Source organism: Rutilus rutilus, assembly GCF_951802725.1.
Source record: "Rutilus rutilus genome assembly, chromosome: 13".
NCBI lineage: Eukaryota > Metazoa > Chordata > Actinopteri > Cypriniformes > Leuciscidae > Rutilus > Rutilus rutilus.
The window spans coordinates 33,624,141-33,639,166 of NC_140218.1; the positions used below are offsets into that span (position 1 = coordinate 33,624,141).

The 15,026-nt window shown below is 39.1% G+C and overlaps 1 protein-coding gene across 2 annotated transcripts in view; it reads right to left on the reverse strand.

Moving 5' to 3' along the window:
- The window catches only part of prdm5 (PR domain containing 5), an 80,036-nt gene that overhangs the window by 41,058 nt on the left and 23,952 nt on the right, over positions 1 to 15,026 (reverse strand). For both annotated transcript variants that reach the window (XM_084429360.1, XM_084429359.1), the window contains 5 exons: positions 12,372 to 12,456; positions 12,131 to 12,288; positions 11,029 to 11,122; positions 8,189 to 8,349; positions 1,206 to 1,299 (listed from right to left, as the gene is read on the reverse strand). In XM_084429360.1, the coding sequence (XP_084285486.1) occupies positions 1,206 to 1,299; positions 8,189 to 8,349; positions 11,029 to 11,122; positions 12,131 to 12,288; positions 12,372 to 12,456 (592 nt within the window). The remainder of the gene's footprint in view (positions 1 to 1,205; positions 1,300 to 8,188; positions 8,350 to 11,028; positions 11,123 to 12,130; positions 12,289 to 12,371; positions 12,457 to 15,026) is intronic.

Genomic DNA, 15,026 nt, shown 5'->3' on the forward strand with positions numbered 1-15,026 from the left:
CAGCAGAAGAAAGAAATTCATAAAGGATTGAAACAACATGAGGGTGAGTATATGATGACAGAATTTTCATTTTAAAGTGGAGTATCCCTTTAAATGTAAATGAGCTGGTGCTCCCGGCCCCCTTTCAAGAAGAGGGCGGAGCTTCAAGAGCTCATGCTCCGGCATACCAGCAACAACAAAACAGGACAATCTCTCACACTGAGAATCTCAGAAACTGTCAGTAATTTATGAATTTATGTAATTTATGTGGAGTTAACTATCTTGGTGCTTGGTGTCCAGGTGCTTGTGTGGGAACTGTTGTAAAAAGCCTACAGAGCCAGAGAATATATGCTGCATGGAGATAGAACAGGTATAGTTTAGTTTAATTACGGTTTTAACTTGTCATAAGTCACATTGATATGCTTTTATGACTGCATTTGTGTTACATACTGTATTGTAATAAAGGTGAAAATATGGATATGACTGCTTGAGAAGACTCCCAAATGTATGATTGACCGTCCTGGGCTGGAGCCTGTTTGTTTAAACGTGTATTTTTGAAGCACTCTTGCTTATAATAATTGGCGCAAACGTATAAGACTTTAGCGATTTTGTTCAGGACATTTCCTTCGAAAATGAAATGTAAGCACAACGTCCTCAGTGACTCAGATGGCAGACTCTTATGTGCATTGGTACATCCCGAAACACAACACTTCTACTTTTTGCACTTCTACTTCCCTTTTGGGCAAAGACATTGTACAACTACAGAAATGGCGGACTCTGTGCTCCTCACTCAGATCTCAGGTCACAGTGTCTATGCTAATAGGGCAGATCGTCACCGGCTGTGGGCGGGGCTTCTCCATACGATGACGTCATTGTAGGGGGAATCTGAATCAGCTCATTTGAAGAGACTGCTTTTGATTCATGGAAATTATAATTAAAAAAAATGAGTGAGTGGATGTTTACCATTATAGGCTGGTTGTTCTCATACACTGCGGACACACATCTGTGAATTTTGCATAATAGGTACCCTTTAAATACTCTTAAATTGTGCATCATAAAAGGGAAACTCCTACAAATGCATCTAAAGTATCAAGTATCTAAATATATTGTTTACTACTGAGTTTTTACATGAATACCATGGCAAGAAAAATTAGCCAACTTCTGAAAATAGATAAATAAGCTCAGGATTAATGGAAGATCAGCATCGAGTGTAAGGAGGCACTGACCCGTGTGGCTGCGGATGTGCACTCTCAGAGTGCCGTTACTGGCAAACTTCTGGCCGCAGTACGGACAGATCTTCTCCTTCTCTCCTGTATGTGTCTAAAAGGGACGAGAAACACAGTAAAACAGATTATTAACATTTGAGAACGATCCTCTAACCTATCTATATTTGATGAACTGAAGTGATCTGAACTGATCCAGTCTGATGTGATTCAAACTGAGCTGACCTGAACTAAGGTGATCTGAATGAATTTGAACTGATCTGAACTGATGTGTTTTGAACTTTTATGAACTGAAATGAAATGATCTAAACTGAACAGAGGTCGTCTGACCTGAAGTGACATGAACTGAGGTGATTTGAAGTAAGGTGATTTGGAAATGAAGTGATCTGAACTGAGGGGATCTGGTCTGAATTGAAGTAACCCAAACTGGTGTGTACTGAAATGAAATGATCTGAACTGAAGTGATCCAAAGTGAGGTGATCTAACCTGAAGTGATCTGATCTGTTCTGAATGGACTTGATATGAACTGAAGTGATTTGAAACAAAGCGTTTTAAACAAACGCCGAACAGAGGAGAGCCTGTGACACGCGGCAGAGCGCGTAATAAAACCAGAATCAACATTGGTTTGGCTTTTCAGAGAAGGTGAGAACTGAGGGATGTGGAAAACGAGCAAGAAGGTGGCTGGCCACACACTGGACAGGAGCAAACATTCCAGCACATTGCTATCTTCAGTGCTTCAGTGCAAGAACTGAGGGATTTGAAATGTTGTAAAAGCGACACAGAGATGATGGTGTTTTTATTACTCAATTATATAGTATTTTATTATATAAATTGCCATAAGTAGCTCTCTAACAGAGTTAATTGTAAAGCATTGTCTATAGTGAAGGCTCAGTGCATTATGGTTGTTGTAGTGCTGTGCTGGAATTTATTTTCAAGGAAGTACCGTGTCTATTAATGGTTAAAGCTACAGTAACGTCTTAGCTAGTCAGCTTGAGATCCTTTCCATCTAAACTGGTTATATGTCTTACGTGTTGTAGTGAATGTTTTATGAGCAGTAGGATAATCGTATTCATCCGCACACACAGTCACGCAGAGCCGGAGCACAACCGCAAAATGCATGCAGTTGTGTTTGTTTGTTTTACTGCAAGAGTGCCAAAAGTTACGTAGTGTACCTTTCAGAAGAGCTTTATATGTGTGTGTGTGTTGGACTTGCGGTTTCTTCTTTACGCATCTACTATTAAACACATTTCTCCGATTGACGTTTGGTTATGACATCTGAGGAGCGAGTTGCTGAGCGTTCTGGGTCGGCCAGAGGAGAACCATGTTGCGCGGTCGTAGTTTGAGTTTCAGATTTGAAAGCAGATATTTCACTTCTGATAGTTGCAGTCATCGCTTCAATGCGCGTGTCAATCGTATGACAAATTTCAACTTTGGTAGCTCGTAGATCCGAAGTAGCAAGTTAATGGCTTCCAGGACTGTAGCATCTGCCGACCGTTGCGAACATCATCGTCAGGAGAGGTTGGTGCGATAAGGCCTGCCTCCTTCTGCTTTTTGCGGATTGTGTCTTCGAGCTCGCTTTCATCTTGTATCCGATGAGTATAAACAAAACTTCAGCTAATCCAATCCAAGGATGCATAAGGATCTTTATGTAGTGTAGTGTGACCTACCGACCCATAGCTCACTAGCACATTAAACACATTTCTTACTAGAGATGTGACGGTGATAATATTCTCCCACCGGTTAATCGAATTGTGACAACACCGGTATTACCGGTTTCATCGTGGGGGTGGGGGGGTGTTAGAGTGACGTAATTTTTTTTTTTACATGGCGTCAATTCATCATTCGTATTGAGTTTGATTGACCAATCAAATTCCACCATTTTTGTGCGACAAAGCAGTCAGAAGAGTTATTGATTAACTTCGGTGGATTTGAACTTGGCTTTAACTGAGTTAATCTGTCACGACACATTAAAGAGCCAAAAAACGGTAGGCCTATTTTATTTTTGTTTGACTGACCAAATTTGAAAGTTGAGACTTTGTTTCATATTAAAATTAAAATACCGCGAGTATTAACAAAAAGTATTAATACAAGAAGTGTACAAACTTCTTGGTTACAGAAACATGATGTATTCATTTTATGAGGTTACTTACTTACCCATGATGTAAAAAAATAGCTCTGAATAAACAACAACTGAGCAGAAGCTTGTAGACCGCCGCGGAGAATACGCGTCTAGTGTGAACAGGCAGGCGCCGGACCGCGCGTGATTTTCCGTTCCGCGTCGCTTCGGCGTCCTGTGTGAACCAGGGGTAACGCCCAATTTGAGGGTATAGGGCGCGATTTCGGATTCAACCACAGTGTTTTGAATGGTGGGTTCGTTATTATTCATTAAAAACGCAACAACAAAACGGACATATTGGCATGATTTGTGTGTGTTATGTTTTGTTCAAAGCCAAAAAGAGAACTCGATACTGACGCGCGTCTTTTCCGTGTGTGCGCAAGTGTGTGTAATAGGCAGGACTTCCACAGCGCGGTCTCTTGTTTTGTCGCGCTTGAATGGTTGAGCGTGATTATACAACGCTAGTCAACTGGTGACAGAAAATACGGATACGGATTTTTTTGCGGTGCTGCGGTGGGCAAGTGATGAAACCGGTGTTGCGACTGAACACCGTGTAACACCGGTAACACCGACTATCGTGCCAAGCCTATTTCTTACCAATGAAACTTATTTAAATTTCATATGAAATGCAAATCACAACCAAGCGGCAACCTCCCTGTCTCTCTCTTGAAACACAGAAGTGAATTAAACGGCAATTCATCGACTGGCCGCTTGAGGCTGGCTGCAAAAGTGAGTCAAATCTGAATCTCCCCCATGTTGAAATGCCCAACTTTACAGCAGAAAAAAAACATGTTTACAGCCTGGAGCAAAAAGTGGCTTTGGTCTATTCAGCTAATTTTGCCCTTCATGACAACTGTGAGGGGGGTGAATTTTTGTATAACCTTCAATTTCTGCATTCAAATCGGTTCAAAATCAACCGCCAATATCTTCCATCCATAGACAACTTGATAGCGTCGAGCCCCGCCTCTTTGCCCATTTTTGTTTACCCGGGAGTGACGCGCTGCCAAGATGGCGACGGTCGGCTCCGCCCACTTTAGGCTTCAAAAACGGTCTTCAGAAACCCACGGGTGACGTCACGGACACTACGTCTATATTCTTTTACAGTCTATGATCACAACATAAAGCAACCTGAATTAGTAAATGTTAACTTGAACTCTTCCACTTTAACACGAATCGCAAGTACTTACATTTTGGATTTGTTTCCCCATGCAAAGCTACTCTATGGCTTTCAAAGTCCTGAAATAAATGAGAACACGTTTTGAGGCTATTATCAATTATTCACCCTCATGTCATCGCAAACCTGAAGGTTGGTAAATGATAATGCAATTTTCATTTCCGGGTGGATTATCCTTTTAACAGCCATGGTCACTATAAATGAGGTGTGGAGACCATGTGATGACTGGTGAGCATTTCATATTTGAATAGAAAGTCATACCAGTTTAGAATGACATTAACTGGTCTGTCTTATGTAAAATTATGACAGAATTTTCATATTTAGGTAGACTATTCCATCAATCACTTATGTAAACCTCAGAGCCTGTATGTTCTCATGCAGATCTTTATTCATAGCGATGACATGAGCGCTATTGTTAAAGTTGAAGGAAAACTATGAATCATATTTTTAGGCTGTATTCCCATAAAGCTGATGTAAACAAGGCTTATCTCACAGCGCTGGAGGGAATATCTGCACCAGCTCCTCCACCTCCTGCTATGTTCTCCATCTCTTTATCTTTTCCCTCTTTTCCTCCCTTTTCCTACTCGCTTCCTGTCCCGCCTCATATCATCTCCACTTCCTCCCATCTCCCTCTTTCTTGAACCCCCCTCTTTCTCACTCACTCATAAAGTGTGGAAAGACAGTTTAAAATACCATTACTCTTTCTGTCTAATCCCTTAAAATGCTCCCTGTGATGTCGTATAAAAACCTGTACACACACGCGCGCACGCGCGCGGACACTCACACATGTCCACCAGATGCGTCTGTGTACCATTAGTTTGGGGATTGTTTGTGTCACGGAGCGGGACACGGCACTTAACATTTTGTAAGATACTCAAACAGTCCATTTTATGACTGAAATATGACTGAAATATACCTGATTATTACACAGCTTCTTGCAATACTTGATTCTGTTTGGTCAATCGTGGTTTCGTATAACGACACTAAACTGTATAATTGATGTATTATACAATACTAGTTTCATATCTTTCTTGTGCTCGTCTCACATACACAGTAATAATACTAAATTAATTAAGTAAACAAAATTAAATTAATATTTTGATTCATTCTCAACTTTACCAAATTCAAACGATAGATGTCGTTTTGGCGCTCTTTAATACGGCGTGACGTATATATTGATGACAGATATATTACAACTTACTGAAATGAATCCTGTCACATGTAATCGCTCAATCAGCGTTTCAACCGTGGAAAGACGTCAATAAAACAGCTTGTAGGCTATACAATGTCACTTAACGTTAGTTTTACCTCAAAAAAAGCTATTCAATATCCATAAACTCAGTTAGCTAAAAAAATAAGAGCATTTCGCTAAATATGCACTGTAATTACATATTTAATATATTTTTTTACTTAACATGTTAGTGATGTTTTTCCATTATTTAATATATGTTTGAATAAATGTGTCATGAAAACAAGTTAATACAGTTTATTGTGGTTTAAATGTTTATATTTCACCAACAAACTGGAGTAGAAACAATTGTTATGAAAAAAAAATATATATAAAAACAGCCTTATGTCCAATTTAACTCAGTTTTTGCTATTTGAGTGTTGATTATTAAATAGGTTTGAATAATTAATTGATCATTAATTTATTATTTATGTTCGATTTCAGTGCATTCTGAATTTTTGGTTTCAGCCCATCATTTTAATTTCGGTGCATCAACAATATAACTTCATGCCAGGGTCCCGACCACACTTTTTGGGGCTTATTTTGCGATAATGACCAGCTGACTGCATATTATTGCTTATGTAACCGTATTATACAAACACTCTCATCTTAGGTAGTGAGAACGATCACATTCACTCACTCACACGTACGTAATCCTATAATAATACAGTAAAGATTCAGTTGTCACACACTCCATCAGGATAAAACAGCTTTTTGCTTAAAATGTCAAGAAAAGAAAACCCAGGATCCCTCTATCATGACTGTGTGTGTGTGTATGTGTGTGTGTGTGTGTGTGTGTGTGTGTGTGTGTGTGTGTGTGTGTGTGTGTGTGTGTGTGTGTGTGTGTGTGTGTGTGTGTGTGTGTGTGTAGTAACATACAACATTACTTCTAAATCTTTCACTGCAACTAAGGACCAAAAAAAAAAAAAGGATTATTTTTTACCTATGCTAAAACATGTTCTCCATCCATGTGGTCTTAGTTATGCTAGCACAGAAATCATTACAGACAGCCTCAAAGAAAGTGATAATTGTTTGAAAGATTATGAAACCGGACAGGTTTTTCCCCCCTTTGGAATAACGTGCAGTGATGAATCGTGCACAATAAGGGACATTCTTTAAAAATGGTCAATTTTGATTTCATGATCACAATAACTGCTCTTTAAGAGTTTCATATCAGTGATAGTGTATCTGGCAATGCAGCTGGGCTTCTGTTCTCTGCACGCTGTCAGAAAGTAAATGAATATGGTAAAGGTTCTTTACTCTTGTGCCAACAGTAGGTCACATTTCAGACACAATGTCAAATTCAGCCCATGCTATCTCAACTGCTTTAAAACTACAGTGGAGTTTGGTGTCACTGAGCTACTTGTTCATGTTAAGTGGTTTACCTGAAGTATAAATCTGAGATGAAATTGAATATGAAGTTGATGGTATGTGAATACAATCATCCTCTGTGTAGATGGAGCAATAAATCATGATAGAGCTGTGGTACACTATGATAGGAGGGAATGTGCAGGATATAAGATGATTATGGAATTGAGTTTCACCGTGTGTGAGGAAACACACATTGGAAACGTAACCGTGCTGAAATACATGTGAGCTAAATTTAAAAAAATAATAAAGGTTTTCCAAATTTGAACTAAAAGGGCTTTTATTAGAAAACAGAGATCATTACTGCATATTAAAACTGCAATTCCATTTTGGTTCAATAAAACTCATACTGGGTTTCACAAAATATGTCATATATATGTCATAAGATTGAAGCCTCATTTAGTGGCTCATTTAGTATACGCGATTCTATGAATATGCAAATGAGCCCCGCCTCCACTCACTCACTCAGCTCAGAGATCCACTGGTTGACGATCACACGTTGATCTGATTGGTTACAAGGTAGTTTGTGACGTCAGAAACACCAGCGATTTCTAACCGTGTTTTTGAGACTGTCTTTGGTTCACTGCAGTTTTAAGGAGAAAATACTCAGAAATGAATGACTTATGAATTTACACATGGTTTGTCTTAAAGCATATAAAAAAAAATTATAATAACTTGATTTTTACCACAGGGGACTTTTAAAATATAATAAAGCACTTCACATGTGCTTTAGTAAGTTAGTAAACACATCAAAATAAGTGTACTTCTTTAAAGCACAACAAAATATCAATTCATTAGCCAAATTTCATGGGAAAAAACAAAGATTCATTGTCTATCGTCCGCAGGGTTGAAAATATCGATTTCTCGATTTTAATCGAATTTCGTTTTGATGAACCGATATTGATTCTTAAATCCCAAGAATTGTTATTTTGGTCTATGCTGTTGATGTGTGCATAACCATAATCTTGTTAGTCAGCTAAAAAAAAATAACTATAGAGAGGAGAATTTTGCTAAATATATGCATTAACTTTTTACTTAATCTGTTAAGACTGATAAGATCGTTGTGCTTTAGTACATTATGTCTGTGATTATGAATTCACCTTCTTGTGGCTCTTGAGCACAGACGGCGTGACGAAGGCCTTCTCACACAGGTCACACTTGTACTTCTTGTGGCCATCGTGTACGACCTGAATGTGCACGTTGAGTGTGTCCTTACGCTTGAAGGTGGCGTCACACTGGTCGCACTTAAACGTTCTCTCACCTGCACAGAGAAGAGCGGAAGATTTCAGTCAAAAAAAAAAATGTTGACAGCCATTGTTCCACATTTAAAAGCGCGCCATTCAATCGCAGCTTTACAGGAACTCGCTTTTGTATCCGAATCCACTTTGCTGCCCTCCGAGTCAAAATTGTCCCATTATCCTTTTATGAGCCACTTTTTTCCTTTCGAAAAAAGGACGCCAGCCAGTTATCCAGTTGTTTTGGAAGATGGAAGGGCATAAAAGAGAGAGGATAAAAGATCAGGTAGAAAAAGCTAGGAACTGTTCACCTCAGAGGAGGTCACAATCCTTTTCAGAAGATGGCACTCTGTTCATCTTCCAAAGCTTTCTTCAAATCCCACAAAATCGTCAGCGACGCCAAGAAACGTAAATATGTGCTGTGAAAGCAGGCTCTTCTGCTCAAACAATGGCTTTCTGTAACAAACACGTAAGAGTCGGTGCCAAAACTCTAGTTCTGGTCTTTAAATGGCTGAATGGAGTCCAACACGTCACCACATCTAATCACCAGCAGAACAGAGTGAATGCTGGGTTATAAAAACCTGGACTATGAACAATGTCTTTAAATGAATGGGCACGGGACGGCTGTCATCGCATAGCATGCTAATCTTCCTGCGTTTCCGTACCAGTGAATCTCTTCATTCATAAGGTGGTTTTGTTGGCATCTGGACGCATGTCAGAGCACATAAAGTTATGTGCTGCGTTCTCGAAAGAAACCGGGTATGATGACGTACTGTAACTCCATCTTTGATCACGCATGATGGGAATTTACATGTAAGCTGGTCTTGTCAGGCCAGCAAGTGGATGAAGTCACAATCCACAATCACTGTACTGTAAGAGATTGCTGGTGTGTTCATCATTTCAAAACAAAACTCCACATGCAAGATATCATTTCAGATCTCTGATGACATGGGGAATTCTGGGAAAGGCGATGGAGGTATTTGCGCTCCTGGTACTGGAACACTAATATGTGTCCTTTGCCCAAAGCAGATTCGACCACCAACAGCATTCTGCATCAAAACATGTTGGGTAGTTGGTCCAAAATCACAGTGAAAAATCATTTAGGGGTTCGAGTCAGCATTCATTTTACTTCTATAATGTGAAACATTATTCAAAAAGAACTAAATGTAAGGCAAGACTTTTTCCAATCATTGTTTAGGATGTGAGGCAAAGTCAGATCTAAAAGAGAGTTTGCAGTGAATTGTGGTTCACCCCGCTGATAGTCATTAATATGACAGGTGAGCAGAACAGTCATGTGACTGAAACACACGAATGTAATGTTCATGTACATTACGGTTCTGTAAGGGCTCTGGAAGACTATGTTATTGAAAGAAGTCTCCTCTGCTCACAAAAGCTGTATTTGTTTGATCAAAAATATAGTAAAAACAGTAATATTGTGCAATATTATTACAATATATATATTAAAAAAACGTTTTCTATGCGGATATATTTTAAAATGTCATTTATTCCTGTGATCAAAGCTGTATTTTCAGCATCATTACTCCAATCTTCAGTGTCACATGATCCTTCAGAAATCAGTCTAATATGATGATTTGATGATCAAGAAACATTTCTGATTATTATCAATGTTGACATTTTTTCAGAAAACCTTGATAAATAGAAAGTTCAAAAGAACAACATTTACTTGAACTAAAAATCTGCATTTACAGTCACTTTCAGTCAATTGAATGCATCCTTGCTAAATAAACATCTTAATTTCATTGAATAGAAAATCTTACGGACCCCAAACCTTTGAACGGTCATGTGATATGTATATGTGTATATGTGATATAAGCTAAACAATTTAATTATAGCAATTGCAATGCACACATGGAAAATAATATTTGATAAACATATTTGCTAAACATATTTGGATACAGAAATGGTGAATTATTATATTCTGGAAGTGTTAATTGCTCAGGAGATCAAGCACAATGGCAATAATAGCAAAATATTGGTTGATTTGTCCATAGCTTCTGCAACGTAAATATTGAACTTTGAAAAAAAGTGAAAAACGACACTACGCCAAAAGACCCAGATAAAGATCTAAACTACACACACACACACACACAAATAAACTCAAACACAAAGGAGGGTGTTTGTGAAATATTTGTGGAGGACTTACTCCACTGAGCCACTCGGGCCTTTTAAAACGATAATGTGTGTTTAATAGATGGTCACAAAAACAGCTTTATTTCATAACCAAATATTGACACAGATGGATCAGATTATGTCACAGTGGGCAATAAGTGATCACACACACACACACACACACTGTAAATACAGCAGAGCAACACTTTGTTTCTTTCTCTGCAAGTCCTCTCCACCAGATACATAAAAGAGCTTTAGCCCTGTGTGTGTGTGTGTGTGTGTGTGTGTGTGTGTGTGTGTGTGTGTGTGTGTGTGTGTGTGTGTGTGTGTGTGTGTGTGTGTGTGTGTGTGTGTGTGTGTGTGTGTGTGTGTGTGTGGCTCTCTGGGGAGGACAGCAGGAAATTCCTCTAGCTCAATAATCTCAGTGTGATCAGTCTAGACTGGGCAGAGCAGAGCTGAGACCCATCCTGGCTCCACGAGCCCCTGCACCCGCAGACACACAGCCCAGGGTTCAGGGGGTGCTGGGGCACACAGACTCAGAGCACTCGTGTTGCACGCGTGGAACACACACTTACTGTTGTGAATGAGGAGGTGGCGCTGTAAAGAGAACGGGGTGCGGAATAGGGCCTTACACTCTTCACACTGGAAAGGCCTCTCCTCCGAATGTGTCTACAGACAGAAAAGCAGGTCAGGAGATTGTTTTTATTAACGGGTCAAAAACAACATAAAACGCAATTCATAATGCGTTTAATTTACATAATGTGAAGTGTCTGGACATGGTGGAGGATTAAGCAAATGAAAAATATCCCTTAGACATGAAGGTGGAATCTAAGGGATTGAGAGTGGACTGATTGACTCGGGCTTGAACCACCCAGAAACCACAAACACACTGGGAAAAACTAGTGTGTGTCCATGAAAAACAAAACAAAACTTGGTCCTATTGTGCCCTTTTACAAAGTCTTGATTTAGTTTTTGGGGTGTACTAAAATATGTTTTCATGCTTGATTGTTCAAAAACACATTCTTTTTCACATATTGTACATTATTACAGCACCTCTCTCCCCAGTCTGGCTCGAACACGCCGATTTCGATGAAGCCCCGCCTTCGGAAATACGAAATGTGCTGTGATTGGTCAGCTGGCCCAGTGTGTTGTGATTGTACAGCTCTTAGCATGTGTTCGGGAAATGTCCCGAATGTTACATTTCCCTAAGTCAGATCAGCACAAAAGTCTTTGCAAATCAGCCCCAAAATTATGTTTTCATTTATTACTAATTAGAGTCATTTATTAAGAAAGTAAAGGATGCCGTATTATCAATCTAGATCTGAATGTTGATTTCTGTGCTCTTTTCTCTATTTCACACACTCTCTTGTTGGGAGCCGTGTGGGGTTTTGGGCTTCATGTTATCTGCGCGGTGTAAAGGTCAGGGGTCGCGTGGGGTCATTACAGGTCAGGGTTAGGCTGAAGGGTTTGATTAGGCTCCACAGTGGCTGATTGGGCTCCAGATCTCCGTTAAGATAAGATGCCAGAAGTTTATTTGACCAAAAATCTGTCAGATCAATCTATCGGCCTCTCCAACCATCTGTCTTTCCAGTTTAATTCTGCCTCTCTGCCCCACTTCAAACTGGAACATCAGAAACACAGGGTGCCGGCCTCTCAAGACATCAAGAATAAACACACCTTTTTATGGTTTTTGTAGACGTTGCGGTGGGCGAACTCCTTCCAGCACACCTTACACTTGTAGGGCTTATCTTCACTGTGGATGATCTTATGAGCCGTGGCCTGATCCAGACGCTTGAAACTTCGACTGCAGATATCACAGGTGTACGGACGCTTTTCTACAAACACAAAGCCAACAGCATCTTCGTAAACAATGTTAACTCATATATTATTTGTATGTATGTGAGTGCATGTTCTTCACCAGAGTGTGAGATCATGTGTCGCTTCAACTGATTCACGGAGATGAACTTTTTATCACAGGCCGTACAGTCAAAGACCTCATGAACCTGGAAATACACCAACATTATAACATGTAAATACTGTAAATACAAAACAATTCATTTAAAACAATACTTGCAGGTCTTTAAAGGAGATTTCATGCAAAAAAATGTAATCAATTTCTCACCCTCATGCCACTTCAAACCTGTATGGCCTGTATATTTTGAAGAATTTTGGTAGACAATTTTGGTTACCATTTACTTCCACAAAAAAACCTCTAAATATCTTGTTTCACAGAGGAAAGCCATACAGGTTTGAAACCTCACGAGGACACTTTAAGGGCTAAAAAACAAAACAAAAAACGCTCAATTGCTGAACTTTCAGTGTCACAAATTGTGTTTAGTAACCACAAAGTAAAACACACTGACAGACCAGACCAGAATCGAACGCTCAGCGTATGACCGTAATGACCAGAACACATCTGAAGTCTTTTAATGGACCATTGAGGGTGATTGCTGAACTCTTGGGTGGGATTTAGTTGCCTGTTCTTAGTGTGTGACCTTGAAAATATCCTCAACCCAACTCACAGAGGACAACACACACACACACACACACACACACACACACAGACACACAGACACACAGACACACAGACACACAGATGGAAATGTAATTAAACTTCTGAGCGGTTTTGAATAGCTCCTCTGCTAAATACAATTTCGCTCAATGGGAAGAGTTCTTCGGCTGAAAAATGTTCACATTTCAGTCTGTCTGAACAGAGTCAGATTTCTCACAGGGAATCAGGAGGTACAAATTACAGTGAACTCCAGCCAGTCAGTTTCTGTTGAAAATTACAAACAGTCAATAATAAAACTGTCAAATTGTCTCCGCTACTTCATCCAATACGATGAAAACAAGGCGCCACATGTGTCACAGTACTTGATGTAAATCCAGAGTTGAGGTACTTTGAAACACTATCTTTGCGAGCTACAAGCTACTAATAATTTAAACTACAGTCAGTTGTTCTTTTGAAAAAGTAATTGCATTACATACTATTATATAGTATTCGTACAGTATTTATTTCTCCCAACAACTTCAAGTGTGACCATTATGATTTAAATGAATTGAAATACAGTATAGATCATAAATATATAACTGATTCAAAAACATAAAATGACGTAAACTGACTGAGTGACAACTCAAATTAACTGAATGACTTTTTTAACTAGTTCATTCAAACAAACTGTATGAATAACCTGCTTCAATGAAATGAACTTGAGGAAGAAAGCATTCTGGGAGTCCGTGCAATTGTTTTCTCGTTTCACTCAGCTCTAAAGCTAGAATGCAACATAAAAAACAAATGTACTGTCGTCATACGCTGTATGTGTTGCTGGACAAGATTTAATGTTTACTGTCAAAAAATTAGCCACAACTATAAATCTGAGGGATTTTTCCAGTGGTATTTTATTGCCCTTCAACAAGGCTTTTGCAGCAATGCCTCCTTATAATACCGTTTTGTTAAATGTTAAGGTCAAGTCAAGTACATGTAATGCTCAAAAATCGTCTCTGTGAGAACCTATAAAGACTTATCGAGGGCTTATACAGGGTGGGGTAAGCTGTGTCACAAAATTCACCCAAAAATGACATTTCTGTCATTGTTTACTTGCCCTAAAATCATTCCAGGCCTATTAGTCACTTGATCATCTTAGATGTCCTGTTCACACCTGGTATTCAGATGAGTTTTGGTCGATCGGATCACAAGTGGACGAGGGAGACACATATCCATTTACACCTGGTGTTTTAATCTGTCTCTTTTGTCCACTTTCCACCACTTATGTCCTGATTGGATGGATGGATGGATCGTAAATGGATTTCGATCTAATGGACGAAATAAAGAGACGATGGAAAAACATATGGAGATTGGAGAGTGCAGTGATTGGATTAGAAGAGTTAATTCTCATGAATAATGCGTAGAAAAGCTCAGACACTGATGACGTGGACACGTACTCTCCAGCCACAGCAGCCAATCACCACTCCGGATTAACACATACACCTAATTTTTCAGGACGTTTGCTTAACTTAGCTTTTTCAACCGGAAGAACGAAATAGCTTAAAAAAAATAATACAAATAAATACATGAATAAACACTTTTCCCTTAATAATTCCCTTCTAAATCATTACAAATATTAATTCCCTTAGTAATCCATATGAACTGAGTGGTTTAGTCCAAGTCTTCTGAAGAGGCACAGTAGCTTTATATGATGAACTGATTTAATTTAGACGTTATGTCAAATGTTTGGTTTAATGGATTTCAATGGAGGGACAGAAATCTCTCAGGTGTTATTAAAAAATATCTGCATTCGTGTTTTGAAGATGAATGGAAGACTTATGGATTAGGAACGACATGAGAGTGAATAAATGATGGCAAAATGTTCAAGTTTTAGGCAAATTAACCCTTTAAGTAAAAACTGGCCCATCTCCTCGTGAATATATCAGCTTTTGTATGGTCATTTAATGTGAAATGTCACGATTACTGCGCTGAAACTCTCGAAACTCTCTTCTCTCATCTCTTCTCCTATACGCTCTGCTCTCAATTCATATCTCTAACAGCTTAGTTTTCTGTGAAACGCTTGGCACT